Source organism: Phacochoerus africanus, chromosome 3 (genome assembly GCF_016906955.1).
Source record: "Phacochoerus africanus isolate WHEZ1 chromosome 3, ROS_Pafr_v1, whole genome shotgun sequence".
Classification (NCBI taxonomy): Eukaryota; Metazoa; Chordata; class Mammalia; order Artiodactyla; family Suidae; genus Phacochoerus; species Phacochoerus africanus.
In genome coordinates this window covers 35,700,871-35,720,528 of record NC_062546.1, presented here as the reverse complement: position 1 = coordinate 35,720,528, position 19,658 = coordinate 35,700,871, and the positions used below count along the sequence as shown (strand labels likewise).

Below are 19,658 nucleotides of genomic sequence, written 5' to 3'. Positions count from 1 at the left end.
CAGACTAGGGTCAAATCAGCGCTGCAGCCACCAGCCTGCACTATAGTCATAGCCATGCTGGATCCAAGCTGAGTTTGCAACCCACACCACGGCTCACAGCAATGCCAGATCCTTAACCCACTGAGCAAGGCCAGGGATCGAACCTGAGTCCTCATGGGTACTAGGCTCATTGCCACTGAGCCACAACAGTAACTCTGAAAGGGTCATTTCTTAAAAGGATTATTTTAATAGATTTTCCCCATATATGAAATGCCCCCCAAATTCAGCATCATTGTGGGAAAAGATCAAAGGAAGTAATGATATGAACTTCTTTTTCATCCTTTGAAAGTCTGCTGTCATTCCACCCCACCGAGCCCATAACTCTGCTGTCCAATGTGCCAGGTGAGCAGCAGGCCGCCATCTTGAAATGGACAGGCTCGAGATTTTTTGTGGCTTAAGACAATAAATGCCTACATTTGCCTCTGGCCTCTGTGATGATGGAGTTTATTACATGAACCTGGGGATTTATTACTCATGATGGAGTTTATTACATCACAAAGTTGATGCCACTGCCTTTGCATCTTTCTGTCCCCAAATAATTATGTTGATTTCTTTAAGGATTGCTTTGAATGTATGTTCAGCTCCAACCTGTAATGAGGTATAAGCATGGAGAAAGACACGAGTTAGACAGAAATGACCCCAAATCCTAAATTGTGAGGGGGCCAACAGTCATTGACAGGTAATGGGAGTGTGACGGGGTTCTGACACCAGAACAAAGTGAAGCCTTTCCCTCCTCCTTACTTTGGACACAAATTATGGTATTTATTAGTTTGATCTCAGCTCACTCAGGAACCGAGCAGGATTTTCCTTTTCCTTGTATTCCTTTTAAAAAAATTAAACATTAATACTTTTGTGTGCTTTATGTAATGGCCATATGTAGTCCCAGTTGTGTTCGCTGCCCGCTTTCTTCCCTATTTCTGAAGCTTTGTAAATTTGCCTGGGCTTGAAAAGCCTTTATTAAACACCTACCTTCGATTGCTGTGAATTTCAATTTGCCAACTTCACGTGGGACATCAAAATCTGACACTTTTGGGAACATGTAAGAGATCCTCCAGACTCCAAAAGCAAGTGGGCCATGATTTCACCCCCTTGTCTGTAACTGGTTTCTGAAATCATTTTGCCTCCTAACACACGTTCTTGCTCTGAGCCGTTGGGTATCACCTGTCAGAGACATCAGAACTGCTGCAGATGCATATTTGGATTCCCTTGACCTTGACATATTTATAGTTGAGGTCTTTGGAAGGCTGCAGCCTCTCATCCTGTAACCTCTTACTGTTTGTTTTTTTTTTTTTGTCTTTTCTCTTTTATCTTTTTAGGGCCTCACCCACAGCATATGGAGGTTCCCAGGCTAGGGATCCAATCAGAGCTACAGCTGCTGGCCTATGCCACAGCCCCAGCAATGCTAGATCTGAGCCATATTTGTGAGCTGCACCACAGTCCATGGCAACTCGGGATCCTTAACCCACCGAGCGAGGCCAGGGATTGAGCCCGAAACCTCATGGTTTCTAGTCGGATTTGTTTCTGCTGAGTCACCACGGGAACTCCCTCTTACTGTATTGAGTGTTCTCTCTGTCCATATCAGTTAATATGAAATTAGGTTACCTCCCAGCCCTTCCATCATAATTTACCAGCTTATCCAGTGACCTTTGCTTTCCCCAGGGTATTAATTAGCAGTGGGCCACACAGTTGTTTCGAGCTGCATTAGTTCCATGGAGGACAATGTGGCTAATAGCAAGTTTGAGGAACCTTTCATATGAATTTAGTTTGCTGGAAATTTTCTGCAGCAGGTTGTGATCTAGGGTATATTCTGGACTTTTCCCTTCCAGCAGAAGTCATGGTAGAGTAGCTTGCATTGGATTAATGCTCCTGTAGGAACAATATAGACTCTGAAAAATGTAAAGAAAAAAAAGTGTTTAAAAGCTCTGGAAAGTGAATAAATAAAGCAAGAAGAGACTGGAGGGTATACAAAGTTTGAAAGAAGGAAACTGAATGGTGTGGGGGCCACACGAGTTGGCTTTTCCTCAGTGAAGCTCATGCAGTGCAGTACATGGGGGTAGAGCTCAAGCAAAAAGCAGTGATCTTATTGAAATGAGACATCAGAGATTAGAGTTGGGAGCTCCTAGAGCACCTGGGAATTGGGGGATATCCCAAAAAGGAAGAATTCAGAAGGAGAACCCAAAACATGCAAGATCCCCTCCAAGACTTGACTGGCCCCCAAATGGTTCATGCTTTGGGGCCAACTCCAGGCAGTTCCTGGGAAACAGCTGAGATGCCATAACTGCTGAGTGAGATTTCAGTAGCTTTGGTGAGACAGAGTGTGGAGTTCAAGTCTCCAAAGTTAGAGGCTTAATAAACAGCTCAAGCTTTCCATTGAAATCCTATCAGGACCACATTCCAGGACTAAGAGTATAATCAAAACAGACTTTTGTTAGAAAAAAAAAGCTTAAAATCAGCCCCACAAATGACCCTCCAGTAATTTAACTTCCTGCTCCAGTAAAACTCAACACTCTTCAGGGGAAGACAACAGAATCCAGAGTCTTCTTGGTATATCATCCATACAATCCAATATGCAATCAAAAATTACTAGACACACCCCAAATAGATTCTATATCCCCTTGTTTTAATATGCCTGCTCCAAAATGTAACCAGCCTTGCTCTGCTAATGACAAGATAGCACAATAGCTTTCTTTCTTTTTTTTTTCTCTGTCTTTTGTCTTTTTTAGGGCCATACCCGCGGCATATAGAGGTTCCCAGGCTAGGGGTCCAATCAGAGCTGTTGCTGCCACCCTACACCAGAGCCACAGCAACTCAGGATCCAAGCCACATCTGCATCCTACACCACAACTCACGGCAACACCGGATCCTTAACCCACTGAGCAAGGCCAGGGATTGAACCTGCAACCTCATGGTTCCTAGGAACTCCACAATAGCTTTCTTAAGAGATCTTTCTTGTCATCACTTCATACTTTCGGTTGATACTCTGAAAGCCTAGTTGCAGAACAAAGCACATTACGGAAGCAAAAAGTGCTTAGTCTCTTTCATTCAAATCTGTAACATGCCATCCCTAAAGCCCAGTGATGGGCTAAGAAAATGGAGAAAACTGGATGTAAGAATTACTTTTTGTTTAAGATTCATTATTCTCTCCTCTTAATTTTCATTCATCTTCAGTGACAGATGTTTTCCCAGAGATGGAACCATGATATTTGAAGTTTAGACTTAGGTTGCACAACTTAGTGATCCAAAAAAAAAAAAAAGCCTTGAGTTCAAATATCTACTCTTTAAAGAGTTTCAGGTATGATTAGAACATTCTTCAGTACTTTGACCTCAAGCATAGGTAAATGGTCAAAAGATATCGAATGTATGGTAACATAAAAGGGAAAATGATTTCCTCCAGGTAACATCTTCATTTTTCCCTCAAGGAGAGGCCAGAGGTTGCCAAGTACTAAATGAGGAGTAAGCACAGCTTGTATTTGGCCAACTGAATTAACTCATAGTCTGTGTATTTCTTTTTTTTTTTTTGTCTTTTTTGTTGTTGTTGTTGTTGCTATTTCTTGGGCCGCTCCTGCGGCATATGGAGGTTCCCAGGCTAGGGGTCTAATCGAAGCTGTAGCCGCCGGCCTACGCCAGAGCCACAGCAACTCGGGATCCGAGCCACGTCTGCAACCTATACCACAGCTCACGGCAACGCCGGATTGTTAACCCACTGAGCGAGGGCAGGGACCGAACCCGCAAACTCATGGTTCCCAGCCGGATTCGCCAACCACTGCGCCACGACGGGAACTCCAGTCTGTGTATTTCTTTACACATTTCTTCCTTCAACTAGCAGTGGGTTCTCTTAGATACATATTTCATTATTATTGACTAGATTTTAAGATAATACTTTATAAATGGGTAGCCATCAATACATCTGCTTGAATGTATTTGGCAGCTTTGAGGGATCATATTAAAACATTTATTTTCAATTTGAGTTCTGAATATATTTTTAAATTGAGGTGTAGTTGATTATTGAAGCACTTTTAACCTCCCCCCAGCTTTTTAATGAATTATACTCTAAAACAAGTGTAGATCAAAATAAATGATGGCAAGAATCACTATTACTAGGGGTAAGGAGGGCTAATTTGTCTTTCATTTTAGGGTTTTGTCAGCAAAGCTTTAGTGCAGGGAAATAAAAAGCACACATATGCCCCCATTCCTATTCCTATAACCTTGACAGACATTATTAGCAGATCATGATGCTCTTCCACAATGAACTGCATCCAAGATGCAGCTGACCAGTCAGTCATTACCAATCAACTTATGAACATATGAGATGAGATCTATTTTCTGTCCCTGAAATTTATGAGTATGAGAAAAAAAGAAGGCCGTTTTTAAAAGGGGAAACAGAGGGAGAATTTTAATAGTCCTTCTCACCAAATCCTCCTGTCAATTATCTTTCCATCTGTAGACCAATGGAACTTTAAAGATTACTTCTAGCTCTGAAATTTGATGAATTAACATTTTAAAAAATCACTGACTTTGCAACTACCATTTAGTGTGCACACTTTGTCTTCACTAAAATAAATGCATGATGAGTGAACATTTTCAATATAGAGCCCTGTAGGGAATTGCTGCATTCATAAAGACTATTTTAATTACATTTTTCCTAAGAACCCTTTTCCTGGAGTCTCATGCTCTCCACAGGTGCCAAAAAGGAATGGGCAACGTGTGGTCGTAAGGAGCAATGTAGTGGGTTTCTGCATATTTCAGCTTGGTGGCCTGTATTTCTCTGGATCAGTTAGTGGACATGAAACTGTGAGAGATGCAATACCTGAGTGAGACCCCAGTTTATCCATCCAAACACTCTGTCTCTGCCATTGGCACCAAGGGACCTTTTGAGGAACACCAGTCTGGGAAGGGCAAGAACTGAATGCCACAGGGCTAGTTACCATAAATATTCCATTGCCTTTAATAAGAATTCATTACTGGGAGGTCCTGTTGTAGCTCAGTGGTAATGAACTCGACTAGTATCCATGAGAACATGGTTTCAATCCCTGGCCTCGCTCAGTGTGTTGAGGATCAGGCGTTGCTGTGAGCTGTGGTGTAGGTCGCAGATGTGGCTTGGATCCCATGTGGCTGTGGCTGTGGCTGTAGCTGGCAGTTGTAGCTCCAATTTGATCCCTAGAGTGGGAACTTCCATATGCTGTGGGTGCGGCCCTAAAAAGCCAAAAAAAAAAAAAAAGAGAGAGAGAGAGAATTCATTACTGACACAGCTGTGGTGATCCTGCAGGAGCAGCAAATGCAAGTCACAGGCTCTTGCCTCTGCAAAGAAGCCGTCTTCTCTCTGGGGCCACGTCCATGGCCTGAGAAAATGACATTCTTCATGGGATCGCTGTGTTTTCTACAGTAGCTGCTGGCTCAGAAACGTGAGCAGCATGGATGCCATGGCTTTTTATTATTGATAAAGAAATATGTTTCTAGTTCATCGAATTACACTTCAGGGCCCTGCCAGGCCAAAAGTCTATGTAACTAATGACCGGGGTTCTTCAGTTGCAAAGAATGTCAGTTCCCTTCCAGGAGAAAAGCTTGTGGGATGATTGTTTAAAAGCTCCTGCCAACCCGGACATGAGAAAAAAAAGCTCTGGAGTGGAAACCAAGGAGCCCGTCCTGGGTGTTGGATCAACTCCTGCACCTGGAAAAGGAGCAAAGACAGTCTCCAGCCTGCGTTCAGGAGTGAGATGCTTCCATGCCACTGTTGACAGCATGGGATGGTCACTGCTCTGTAAATGCACCTGGGGCCATTGGCAACTGTTGCCATTCTTGGAGGGAAAATGCACCTGAAGATGGATGAATTCTCTGCTGGTAAAAACTAACATTGGTTGAAATGGAGGGGTGCACGCGTGCAAAATTCCTAGCTCCTTCTGTCTAAATATGGGCTCACCAGAAGGGGGCCCTGAGGCAAACTCAAGTACAAGTTTCCTTTGGGAGGTGATCCAGATAGGGGAGTCGGGAAGCGAGATCGAGAAGCATCAGCAGCCAATCAGAGGAGTGTTATAAAGCCCATTGTCACCGTGGGCAGCGGGTGCTTCATCCTGCTGAGAACTATGACAAACAGTGCAGAACATGCCTCATTTACCTCGCCGGAGCTTACACCTCACCTCCCGTATTCTCCTGCGGCAAAGAGCCGTATGAATTCTCCAGCGTATCCAGCCTGCAGTATCTGGGCAGAGTGCCCTTTCTTAGCTTTGGAGAAGAGTCCGCAGGCACAGAGATGCAAGTGCTGGGAGTTAGCTGGCAGGAAAATGGTGGGACCCCACGAATGTGGGCTGGCACTGGTGCCTTGGGAACCCCCCTTGTCCATATTTCTCTTTTTCCATTTTTTAATACTGTAAAAGGAGCTACCCACTGATAACCGTGTCCCTGATTCTAGGTAGGATGTATTTCCTCATCACAGGTCATCCTCGGAATAACCACATAAACTGGTATTGTTTTCGTTCTTCCATTTTGCACATTAAGACAGGAAGGCTGGGGGAGCTCCCTGGTGGCTTAGTGGTTAAGGATGTGGTGTTGTCACTGCTGTGGGTCGTTTTCACTGCTCTGGCTCTGGTTCGATCCCTGGCCTGGGAACTTTTCGTATGCTTCTGGTGTGGCCAAAAAAAATAATAATAAAAATAAAAAAATAAAAAAGTGGGAAAAAATATGGCCACAAAAATATAGGAAACAAAGTTCCACATTAAGAAAGTAAGATTGGAAAAGGTTCCAGAAGTTTTCCAAGGCCACCAAACTCACACGTTTTGAAGGAGGGCTTCAAATCCAGGTGTTCAGGCTCTTGGAAAACCCTGTCCACCTGTGGTAAGTGGATGTCACCATGTAAGCATTTGGCTGAAACAGGTCCTCTGGGTGAATTGGATTGGTGATAGTTTTTTGAGCAATAGTTTGATGAGCCCTGGATTGAGGCTTTTGGTTACCATGACCTGTGTCACATCCTCCTTCACAGAGACGCTTTTCAAGATCTTATTTCCACCCGCGCACCAACACATTTGAGTCCAGAACTTTGTCTCTGGCATTTCAAAGGAAGGCTCGTGCCCTTAAAAGTCGAGGGGGTGGGGGGAGTTCCCGTCGTGGCTCAGCGGTTAACAAACCTGACTAGTATCCATGAGGGTGCAGGTTCGATCCCTGACCTCGCTCAGTGGGTTAAGGATCTGGCGCTGCTGTGAGCTGCGGTGTAGGTCGAAGATGGGGCTCGGATCCCACGTTGCTATGGCTGTGGTGTAGGCTGGCAGCTACAGCTCCAATTCGACCCCTAGCCTGGGAACCTCTGTATGCTGAGGGTGCAGCCCTAAAAAGACAAAAAAAAAAAAAAAAAAAAAAGAAAGAAGAAGTCAAGGGGAAAAAATGGTCAGTTTACCTTTTCTAATGCAGAAGAATCAACATTCCGGAAAGTCAGATCCCAATCATGAAGTTTCCTCCACTAATACCAGTGTGAATGTGGGCTGGGTACTTGCCCTCTTGGGCATCGGTTTACTGATCTGTAAGCTGAGGATAATGATTCTTATTCTGCAGAAGCAAGGAACAAGTGATAAATATATGTTTTGAATACTCCTTAAAAATTAGTTCTATTCTGGAGGAGTTTCTGTCGTGGTGCAGTGGTTAACAAATCCGACTAGGAACCATGAGGTTTCGGGTTCGATCCCTGGCCTTGCTCAGTGGGTTAAGGATCTGGTGTGGCCGTGAGCTGTGGTGTAGGTCACAGACGAAGCTCGGATCCCTCATTGCTGTGGCTGTGGTGAAGGCTGGCAGCTACAGCTCTGATTAGACCCCTAGCCTGGGAACCGCCATATGCCGAGGGAGCAGCCCTAGAAAAGGCAAAAAGACCGAAAAAAATTTAAAAATTAGTTCTATTATTCAATTCAGGATACACAAGTTATTGCTGTGATTGCAAAGAGAGTTGAAGATTCCCTAGCTCCAAGCCTAACCTTTCATCCACTCATCTGTTAATTCCTCTGTGATCAGGCCTTCTTCGTCTTTCTAGGACTGAGGTTGAGTATGGTACCCAGAGCAGGGGAAGGGCTAAATTAATGAACAAATCAAGACTCTGCAAAAAAAAAAAAAAAAAAAGTATTTTGTTAATTAATTGTCCAGTGTTATCACCAGTCCTTAGAATGAGGCAGAAATTCCAATGATGACCTCACAGCAGCTCGAATCCTCCTGTTGTCATCAGCCCTTCTCCCACCCCCACCTTGAACACCTGTGTCCTGCTCAACCCCACTGAGCATGGGGGGGGAGGGGGAAGTGCTTAAATATCTGAAACTGTTCAAGTTGTGAATAACTCTTCTTTCCCAGATTCTTTTCTAGATGATTTTTGCCAAGGGCCTTCAGTTATGACACACATGTTCATTTGATCCACAAACACTCATTGAGCAACTATTCTGTTGCAGGCGCTTAGTCAGGTATGAGAAATGCAGAGAAGAGTCAGTTTTCTCCAGTCTTAAGCACCCTCCCCTGAGTCTTGTGGTGGTGACAAAAGAAACCAAAAATCCCTTCGGGCAGGGCCTCACACGCAAAATGCTATGGGGATGCCAAGGACGTATTCCACTATTGCATTGCTCAGCATGGGCTTGGATATGCTGGGTAACAAATATCCCCAGATCTCAGAGGCTAAGAATACACATGCTGTTTATTACTCAGGCTACGTGTGCCAAATGTGCTTATTGGGAGTGGGATTCTGATATCAGTCACTCTGGGACCCAGGCTGATGGAAGATCCCTCCTGAGAGATGTTTCCATGAATGCTTAGCCAGGAAAATACAGGTGGTAGGTCAGATACCGGCTATGACAGTCTGCCCAGAAGTATCAGCTGTGTCATTTTGCTCATATAACATTAACCAAAGGATGCTCTGCACGGCCCCATCTAGCTGTGCAGAGCAACCTGGAAGCATGTTCCTTCCAGATCTCAGAATAAGAAGAAATAGGCTATTTTTCAACCACCTGAGTTAGAAAGAACCCAGTTATTGGGGGTTTTTATTGACCTGTCCCTCCCACATGTCATTTCTCTGCTAATAATTCTCTCATGAGTTTGTGCAGAAGAAAGGCTCCCTGAATTCGTCTTTATCATTCTCTTTCGTAGACCTGGCCTGGTGGGTGCCCCACCAGGACAGACTTCCTGCCCTTGGGACCTCACAGGGTGGTTGAGTCCAAGACCCCAGTTCTTGGGTCCATCCCTACGTAGCCAGTCAGTCACGTTGCGCAAAGGTATTTGGGGATGAAAACCCCCTGGGATGAGAAAGGGCATTGTGATGGTTGCAGGGGCCCAGATTCCTGATGCTCAGGCATTTTCAGGCAGCCGGGCCTTTTCAGATGTGTGGGTCTTTATTTTGGTCTGCTCCATTTGATCAGTCTGTGTTGAGCACGTCTAAAGATGTCATGGACATCCCTGCTGCACTTTTTTTCCAAACCAAACCAAACAAAACAATCCTCTCCATCTCCTTCCAATCTCCATTTAGACTCATCAAACCCAGGCCTCAGGAAAGCCGCCAGGAGAGAGAGCCGTTGCCTTGGTGAGGGGAATCCGCTCCCTCCAGGCTCTGTGGTTTCCATGGGAACAGTGCTGCTCGCCTCTGCCGCCCTGGGGCTGGCAAGATGTATTGAAAGGAAACTTGGGGGAGAGAAAGAGAGGAGCAGAAAGAGGCTTTGAGGATTTTGAAAGTATTTGGGGGACCCCACAGCTGGATGTCTGTATGGCTCTTCCCCACATGACACGTGAACCACGTGACCTCAGCAGCCCGGACACAGCAAGTACTTAACCTAGAGGCTTATGCATTCATGCAGTGCCTTTGGACTGAATGCCATCCTGGGGAAACAGACACCAACACAAGGCAGGTGTCCCCAGCTCCTGCAGGACCAGCCTCCCTTCATGGCCCTAATTATGAGCAATAGTGATTAGTACCCAGGAAGCATGGTGGAAGGTGTGTCATACACACTGCGTGCTTCCCAGCAGCCCTGCATGGGTGACATCCACATGCCGTCTCACAGATGAGGGAGATGCGCTCAGAGAGGGCAAAGGGTAACCTGGGAGCAGTGGAGGTGGTGTTGGAACCCAGACCCAGTTCCCCACGGTGGCTCTTCTACAAAATCTAACCAACTACCCCAGGAGAATGTCAAGTTTCCAGCTTGGGAAGAGCATCCTAGCTCCAGCCTTGATTGCAAAATGCCCCGAGATCACTTTGGTGTACAGTGGAAACTGAAGAAACATTGTAAATCAACTCTACTTTAATACAAAATTTTTTTAAATAATAAAATGAAATACAGTGCAGACCAAGCTGTACAATTCAGAGGCATGTATTTTAAGGTATGCAAATCATGTCTTAATAGAATTGATTCAATAATACAAAAAATAAAAGAAATGCCCCCAGTTCTTTTGGATTTGGGTGCAAGAAAGCACCTCCAAGTGGAAGGCAGCTGGAGTGACATCAGCACCACTGATGGGGTGAAAGCTGAGGTGACATCAGCCAGCAGCGCTTTGGGGGGCACCAGAGGAAACTGTATAGATGAGGAAACTGAGGCCAAGAAGCACTGGGCACAAAGAAGCTTCCAGTCCAGTGGGCCAGCCTCTCTCTGTACACTCTTGTCTTGAAAGCTTCAGTCTTTCTGAAAGCTTTTCTGGGGTGAGTTTGTGGCACAGAGTCTGCAGGCCAGGTGGGGGGATGTTCTGCCTCAGAGAAGCAAGTTTAGTTGCCACTGCTCTTTTCTTGACCCTCCAGGCCAGCTGGGCAAGGCTGACTTACTCCAGCCCTGGTCCGTGTCCTGGCCACCTCCCCTGAGAGCACTGCATCCTGCTGACACTTATTAGGCATCTGCTGTATGCTCTGTATCTATTCATGGCCTCGGTCCAGAGACGAGGAACTGCAGCCATTTCTCAGATGGACCAGTGGGCAAATTGAGGCCTGGAGAGATGAAGTGAGACAAAGGCCACCCTATGGGAGGCCTGGAATCGAGACTCACGTGTTCAGGTGCCTAATGGAGGGCCCTTTCCTGGGCCCTAGGCTGCCCCCTTCCTAAAGAAGATTAAACACAGCCATACCAAACCTGGCTTTAGAACCAGGACAGTGCAACGCTTTTTGAAATAACAGCGTGTGTGCTAGTAGGCGCTGTGTGTGGAGTGTAGAGGGGCCAGTGAGATAAGTGATAAGTGCCAGGGGCCTCCCCACAACAGAGCCACTGTCCCAGTGGGTCTCTGGTGACAAGGCTGTTCCTGAGTCACATCCTCCATGGTCAGGGTCATCTGGTACTGCCCTTTGCAAAGGAGCTTGATAAGCTTGTAACATGGTAGGGTCGATACTTAATATAAGGAACATGTGAAGAGTTCCCGTGTGGCTCAGCAGTAATAAACCTAATATCCATGAGGACGTGGGTTTGATCCCTGGCCTCTTTCAGTGGATTAAGGATCCATTGTTGCTGTGAGCTTTGGTGTAGGTTGCAAACACAGCTTGGTTCTGGAGTTGCTGTGGCTATGGTGTAGGCCGGCAGGTGCAGCTCCGACTTGACCCCTAGCCTAGGAACTTCCATGTGCTGCAGGTGCGGCCCCAAACATATAAATAAAAATTAAAAAAAAAAAAAGAATGTGTTGGAGTTCCCTGGTGGCCTAGCAGTTAAGGGCTCAGCATTGTCACTGCTGTAGCATGGGTTCGATCCCTGGCCCTGAAACTTGCACATGCTGAGAGCACAGCCAAAACAAACAAAAAAAATGTGTACAATGCAAGTAACTCTGGCGAAATATTAACATTCAGGAGGTACCATGCTGAACTCGGTCTGCAAGTCCCAACCCCAGTTTATCTGAACCTGTAGGCCTGGGCACGGGGCCTCCCTTCGGCCACCTCCACCCCATGCCCTGCTGCTGTGTGCTGACTCCAGTTATGCATGAGCAAGTTATGGTCTCCCGCTCCTATTCACAAAGACACCTCCTCGGTTCAGTACCTGGGTGAGGGGCTGGGAGGATGGCAGGGATGGGGTATGTGGGCATAGCTGACACCATGCGGGCCAGGCAGACATCACCACGCTAGATGTGTGGACGGTTTCTTGATGCACCTGTGACTCTGTCCAGTGGCCTTCCGTGGTCCCAGAAACACACTTGACTTGGACATGCAGAGCTGAGCAGAAGTGTTAAGGGATCCATGCTGAGGTTTGAGGACAGGTGTAAACATGACAGATGGACATCTGCCATGTCCTACAGCATCTTCCAAAGGGACCCCAGCAGGTCTGAGTCCACCCAGCAGCCCCTTCCCTTTCTTATTTATTTACTTATTTATTTATTTTGCTTTTTTGGGCCATACCCAAGGCATATGGAGGTTCCCAGGCTAGGGGTCTAATCAGAGTTGTCGCCGCTGACCTACACCACAGCCACAGCAACGTCAGATCCGAGCCGCGACTGCGACCTACACCACAGCTCACAACAACACAGGATCCTCAACCCACTGAGCGAGGCCAGGGCTCGAACCTACATCCTCGTGGATACCAGTCAGATTCGTTTCCACTGAGCCACAAAGGGAACTCCCCCCCCCCTCCCTCTTCTTATCTCACATCCCGAATCACCTCTTGAGATCACCTGCAGGCATTCAAACCCTCATATGGGAACCCACTCTGGAGGGGCCAGCTCCAGATGCAGGCACATAGGACCTACAAAGGAAGGGTCATTTCTTGGAGCACAAGAGAGGCCCCAGCTCAGCTGTTCAACGAAATCCCTTCTTTTTTCCAAAGGATGGCTCATCTATAAGAGGGAGAATAAAGCAGCAGCTGTATTCTTTGCAGGTTGTGCATTAGCTCTTTGTCATCACTGTTATCAGTTCATCACCAGCCCAGTACATGCTTCCACAGAGGAGCTGTAATGATGGAGCGTGTCAGGTGGGGGCTCCCCGGGGATACTTAACCTGGTCATTCTTCCCCCATGGCTGTGAGCCTCCAAATAAGAGGTTTGTTGTTGTTCTGGAAGCACCGCAGTTCCAGAGCTTTTAACTGACTCTCCTCTGCCGTCTGGTCCCACCCCCCACTGACCCCCATCACACCCACCCTTCTTCTCAGCCACTGATCAGCCACCTTCCGCTTAGTGAGGAAGTCCGATGGGGCCAGCTGCTCTGCTCACAACCCCCAGCCCCCGGTGCTGCTGCTACACTGGGATCACCCTGTAGAGACAGTTCGCCGATTTTCTCATGGTCAGTCCTGGGTTCTGACAGGAGGAGAAGCCCTTGACAGAGGACTGGGAGTTTCTGGCTGGTGATGAATCAGACACCAGGTCATGAAGGGCAGATCACAGTTGGGCCACTGCCAAGCTCCCCTCCCTGACCCCGCCACTCCCCAGAGAGAGAGAAGAGGGCCTCTGAGCAATGAGGAAGGAGAAGCCTGAAGGAGAGTGTCATGCCCCCACCCCACCTCCAACACCTGCTTGGTCAGGACTTTAGACAGCACTCAGTCCTTCCAGAGCCAGCACTGGGCTCTGTGAGTCCTTCCCCATTCAAGGCCACAGCCCTCAGCCCACTCCTACCCAAGGGGCCTCATCAGGTCCCGAGATTGCTGGGCATCCAGACCTCTGCTCGATGACCCTTCCCTGCCCAAACTCAAAGCCCAGAGGATCTGTCTGGTCATAGTCCATTCCTCCACTCACTGTTGAGTGTCAAGGGGATTTAAAATCAAATGTCTGGATTTAAAACATAAATGCATCACTCATTGACAGGGTACCCTTGATCAAACCATTCCTGCAGGCCCTGACAGAAAGGTGGGAAGGACGGAGCCAGCTCCGTGTGGGCACCTTGCAGACAGACCGGTGGGGTTGCCTGCATCATGGCCTTCACTCCCTTCACCTGCTGCCCTCAGCCCCATTTTTGCCCAAAGCCACATCACTCCTCTCTGAGGAAGCGGGAGGGGCAGGAGGGAAGGAAGTAGCTGGCTTTCACACATTCATGACAGAAGGTCCCTCATTGCCCCCTCACTTTTCCGCCTCACCTCCTGATGGTAAGCGGTCCCCGAGCATCATTGTTTTGCCTGATGCCCATCACAAACAGGCCCTGGCTTCAGCTTCCCCAGGATGAGGGGCTTCCTGATCAATATGTTAAGCTGGCATACTGTCCCCTGTCTCCCAGGGCGGGGGGTGCATAGGAGGGCAATAGGATGGTCACATTTGCCCCTGAACTGCCCGGTGCTAAAAAGCCCCGTGGTGGTGGCACAGAGAAATGCAAAGAAAAAGCAGCCCACGTGTTTCCCTCTGGTGCATGGGGCAAAATTGATCAGAGTGGGCCCCCCACTTGGAGGAAGCCCTCAGAGGGAAGAGGTCACCAGGTAAAGTGAGATTGCAAATAGATACTGGGAACCAGGATGACAGCAGTGAGGGCGTCACCGGCTGGTCTGCTAGGTGCGGGGCCCCAGCTGTGGCCCCTCCAGCATGGTGTCCAGCCCTGCTGGCTCTAGGCTTCCTCCTTGACGTGGGAGCAGCAGCTTCCCTTTCTGGGAGGGTCAGAGGGATCATGGGTGTGAGGTACAGGGCCAGCACCTGCCAGGGGCAGAGCTTGGCGAGTGCACCGCTGTCATCTCTGCACAGATCTGCATGGCATCTGCCTGGCCATCCTGCCATCAGAGCCGCCATCTCTCTCGGTCTTGGTCCATCAGCAGCCAGCCCAGCTCAGGGGTGCTGAGAGTCCAAACAAAGAAAGGCAGTGTCCAGAAGGGGCAGCGCAGCCCTGTGGGCAAAGCTTGTCTTCAGAACCACCAGTCAGGGCCCAGGACCCTCGGGTCCAGGCCACATGGGGGCCGGGAAGTGCCCGGGAGTCTGGGCCCTGGGTGCCCGAGGGTGAGGGTCAGGCCGGCCCTGCTGGTGGAGTCTCTGTCCTTACCTTGCACCAGGGCCATGCCCCACAGAGACCCTCAGCGTCCTGGGTTTGGGTGGGAACATTTCTCGTGGCTTCCGCCCCACACTGGACTTCCTGGGGAGGGAAGGGCACGTTGGTACAGAAATGGGAGCTGGAAGGAAGTCGAGAGGCCCAAGACCCCACCAGGTAGGTGCAGGTGAGGGAAGGAGAGAAGGAGAGACAGTTTAGAGCAGGGGTCAGGGAAAGGGGAGGGAGGGGACTTAACCCTATGTGTGCTGCGGAGCCCGGGAATCTGTGAAGCCTACAGACCTCTGCTCCAGAAAACATTTCAATGTTAGCAAGACGACGTGTGAGGTCACGGAAGGAAACTGATCTGTTGGAATGAAATTGTCACGGCCGTGGAAGATAGACTTGGATGGTTCCTGTGTTTCCCCGTAAACCCTTGGTCCCAAGTCCCAACCTCAAAGCCCCTGACCCAGGGCTGAAGTGTAGAGAGAGAGCAGCGAGGATGGCGGGATGAGAAATCAAGAGAACCCCTGCTGGGGGCAGAGGCCCCGGGGTCTTCAGGTGCGACTGCTGTGTGTTACCTACCTTCTCATCTCAAGGAAACACTAAATTCCAGCTAGAGATGTGTGGAGATAAAGGTGTAATTTTTCCTCATCCAAGTTTGTGGACCCCCCCCGTTTGAACGAGGATGGCAGCGCCGTCCCAGACCTGCAGCCCTTGAAAGTGTGGTCACTTGTACTGAGCTGGTTTTCTCTCTCTCTGTTCCACAGCCCTGCACGAGTTCCCCAGTGACATCTTCACCAATGAGGACAGAAGGCAGGGGGCGGTCGTCCTCCACGTGCTCTGTGTAAGTGTCCCCTCCTCTAGGAGCCCTGCCTGTGGGGGAGGGGGGGGAAGGGGGGCTGCAGAGGAGTCTCCCCTCCCCCTGTTCACACACCTGGTGGGGGCCTCAGAGCCAAATATACAAATCTCCAAATGTACTCTTTCGTAAAAATATTTTTTGTGGAGGTGTAATTGATGTACAGAGTTTCAGGCGCAGAGCAAAGTGATAGGGAGTATAGTTCCCTGTGGTATACAGTAGGTCCTTATCGTTTATCTGTTTCGTACATGGTAGTGTGTATCCAAATGGACGCTTTTCCTTTTTTCGTCGTCTGTTTCTAAAATTTATTTTCTCGAAGTAGAGTTGATTTACAAGCGTGTGTTAATGTCTGCTCAACAGCAAAGTGATTCCGTTACAACGACCATAGATTCTTTTTTATATCCTTTTCCACTGTGGTTTGTCACAGGATGTTGAATCTGGTTCCCTGTGCTATGTAGTAGGACCGCGTTGTTTGTCTATTCTGCATATAATAGTTTGCACCTGCTAACCCTAAACTCCCAGCCCACCCTCGCTCCACCCTCCCTCCCCTTGGCAATTCTATGCCTGTGAGTCTGTTTCTATGTCACAGATAGGTTAATTCGTGTCATATTTTATTTTAGTCTTTTTGTCTTTTCGGGGGTCGCATCCGTAGCATATGGAGGTTCCCAGGTTAGGGGTCAAATCAGAGCTGCAGCTGCTGGTCTATACCACAGCCACAGCAACACAGCGTCTGTGACCTACATCACCACTCATGGCAACGCTGGATCGTCAACCCACTGAGCAAGGCCGGGGATCGAACCTGCATCCTCAAGGTTACTAGTCAGAGGCATTTCTGCTGAGCCACAATGGAATCTCCAATTTGTGTAATGTTTTAGATTCCACATATAAGTGATATCATATAGTATTTGTCTTTCTCTTTCTGACTTATTTCACTTAGTATGAGAATCTCTAGTTGCATCCATGTTGCTGCAAATGGCATTCTTTTGTTCTTTTTTATGGCTGAGTAGTATTCCATTGTCTATATGTACCACACTTTCTTAATCCATTCAACTGCTGATAGACATTTAGGTTGTTTCCATGTCTTGGCTATTGTGAATAGTGCTGCTATAAACATAAGGGTGCATGTATTCTTTTTGAGTTATAATTTTGTCTGGATATATGCCCAGGAGTGGGATTGCTGGATCATATGGTAGCTCTATTTTTAGAAGTTTTTAAGGAACCTCTATCCTCTTCTCCATAGTTGTTGCACCAATTTACATTCCTACCCACAGTATAGAAGGGTTCCCTTTTCTCCACACCCTCTCCAGAACCAAATGTACTCTTTTTAAGAGGCCACAGATGCATGCACGGGAAGATATCTGTATGTTTTAATTCCTTGATATCTGTGCCCAGAGTGTGGGCTCGGAGATCAGACAGATTTGCTCCCCACTTTGACCCTGCTCTTTCTGCTGAAACGCTGCCTTCTTGGGACGTGCTTTTCCAGCCAGCCTTTCTAAAATGCCTCTGTCTTTCCCCTTACCTGGCTTTACTTTGGTCCACACCACTCAGCACTAAGCAACATAATATTATATCATTTTTTGCTTATAGCCTGTCAGCCTCCCTCACATGTAAGCCCCAAGAGAACAGAGGCATTGTTTTGTGCATGGCTTCCTTCCTGGACCTGTTCCTGGCGCAGAGTAAGGCCAAAGTATTTGTAAAATTCGTGGATTACATGTAACGGCAGTGGCCCGGTGTCTGGCACACAGTAGGTGGTCAATAAAGTTTGTTCTGGCTCTTCATAGCCACCATGGCCCTAGCACTTCACCTGCAGGCCCAGTGGATCGAAGGCCTTTGATCTGCCTTGTCCACTTTCAGAGAGTTTGGGGAGAAAGTGTGGGGGAAGCTAGCTACCTCAAAGGCGTGGCTGCAGAACCACAAAGATCCTGGGCAAACTCTCAATGAGCTGCATCACTGTGCTTTCCCATCTCTGTAGCATTCATGCTCCTAATTCCATTCTGGTCATTTATTGCTGCAAAACATTCTCCACATTTAGTGACATGCCCAGTAAGCTCTGTCTGTCGCTCATGGGCCCTGGGGGGTGAGTGTTCAGAAAGGGCGCAGAGGGAGTGCTGTATGACAGGGGCCCAAGAGGGAGCAGCTTATGGTGACATTGATGGCTGTGGCTGGAGCCACTTCTGCTGGAGGATGCAGAAGGCTTGTCCACTCCCAGGTTTGGTGTCTGGGCTGGGGTAGCCAAAGGACCTGCCTGGCTGGGACTCTTGACCAGAGCATCTCTGTGCGGCCCCTCCCTTGTGGCTCCACGGGGCAGCCCCGGGCTGGCAGAGGGAGGGTGACTGAGTACAAGGAGGAAGCCCATCGCCTTAACGTCCCGGGCCTCAGAAGTCACAAGCGTCATTTCTCCCAGACTCCATGGTGGTCACAAGCCCACCGGGACTCGAGGGGAGGGGACAGAAACCTTACTTTTCCATCCAAACTGGAGCAGGTCATAAGCACACCCGGGGTTCAGGCATCACCCCAGACTTGGGTTGGGTCCCAGTTTTGCTGTCCTTGTTTGTGTGTGGCTTCTGGCAAGACATTTAACCTCTGGCTCCATAAGCTGCCCTAAGCCTGACTCCCTGGTAAGAGCAGTGAGCTCTTCAAGTCTTTCCCCTTTATCCCAACCCCCAAACCCTCTTCTTGAAAATAAGCCCTGAGGGTCCCTTTGTAGCAAAGGCATTTTCTAAAAACACCAAATGAAGGAGTTCCCGTCATGGCTCAGAGGAAATGAATCCAACTAGGAATCATGAGGTTGCGGGTTTGACCCCTAGCCTTGCTCAGTGGGTTAAGGATGCGACATTGCTGTGGCTGTGGTGTAGGCCTGCAGCTGTAGCTCCGATTAGACCCTAGCCTGGGAACCTCCATACGCCGTGGGTGTGGCCCTAAAAAGACAAAAGACAAACAACAACAACAACAACAAAAACAACCAAAAAACCACCAAATGAAAAGCTGACTCAGCACCCCCTTGCCCTTCAGGAGAGTCACACGCACAGAGCAATCACCGTGGATGCCAGCTGCCACCTCTGGCACCAGGGAGTCTTCCTTGTCACAAGGCTGAGAAGACCCAGGCGCCGATGGGATCCAGAACCCCCCGGCAGCCTTAGCACCCAGAAGCCTTGACGTCTGCGATATGAGGTTTCCATTCTTGGCCCAAACAACACAGCTCCTTCTCCCAAGGCGGTGTCACCACCCACCAAGGCTGGGACTCTTCCTCCCACCTCTACCTCCTGCCCCCAGGAATTTTCTGAATCCAACTGAAGGCAGAGGAGGGAGCCTGTGCCTTGCTCTTCCTGGACCAAGGGTCCCTGTAAGGCCTCTGCTGTCTGTGGCAGTGCATTTTGCGCAGGCATGAAAGCAAAGTAGACAAAAAGGGGTCATTTTCCCCTTTGCCTAAAGGTGCTTTTTCCCCACTTGCTTACAAGAGTGGACGTAAGCCTGCAGCATCAAGCTTTGTCATCACTGGTGTCTAATACTGCAGCCCACCCCCTCCCCAGGCCTGCATTGTAAAAACCACAGGGCAGGGAGCCCAGGGATCAAGGTCAGTCTTCCGCCCTTCAAGATCACATTCCAGGCACCTTGAACTTGACGCTTCTCCACCAAAACAGCCTATGCCTGCAGCCAAGGCCTCCTTTTAGAGGGGGGAGTCCCAGGTGGAGAAGGTCCCCTGCTGCATGGTTGGACATAAGAAGTACTGCCAGGCTAACCTGAGGCATTTTGGTGGCCGATAGGAAACAGATAAAGCACAAGTCACCGCTGCAGGAGTGACATACAGATCCCTGCACCCCGCTTTCTGGAACGCCTCTCTGAGATCCTGTAGTGTGGTCATGCCAGGCTGGACCCTTGTAGAAGCCAGGACCCAGATGACCCTGCAGGAGGCCACCTCTGGGTGGC

At 48.6% G+C, this 19,658-nt stretch overlaps 1 protein-coding gene across 1 annotated transcript in view; it reads left to right on the top strand.

Annotated features, from left to right (window-relative positions):
• The window catches only part of SLC24A3 (solute carrier family 24 member 3), a 510,935-nt gene that overhangs the window by 271,902 nt on the left and 219,375 nt on the right, over window positions 1-19,658 (top strand). The window contains exon 3 of the mRNA XM_047771613.1: window positions 15,643-15,719. Coding sequence (XP_047627569.1) covers window positions 15,643-15,719 — 77 coding nt within the window. The remainder of the gene's footprint in view (window positions 1-15,642; window positions 15,720-19,658) is intronic.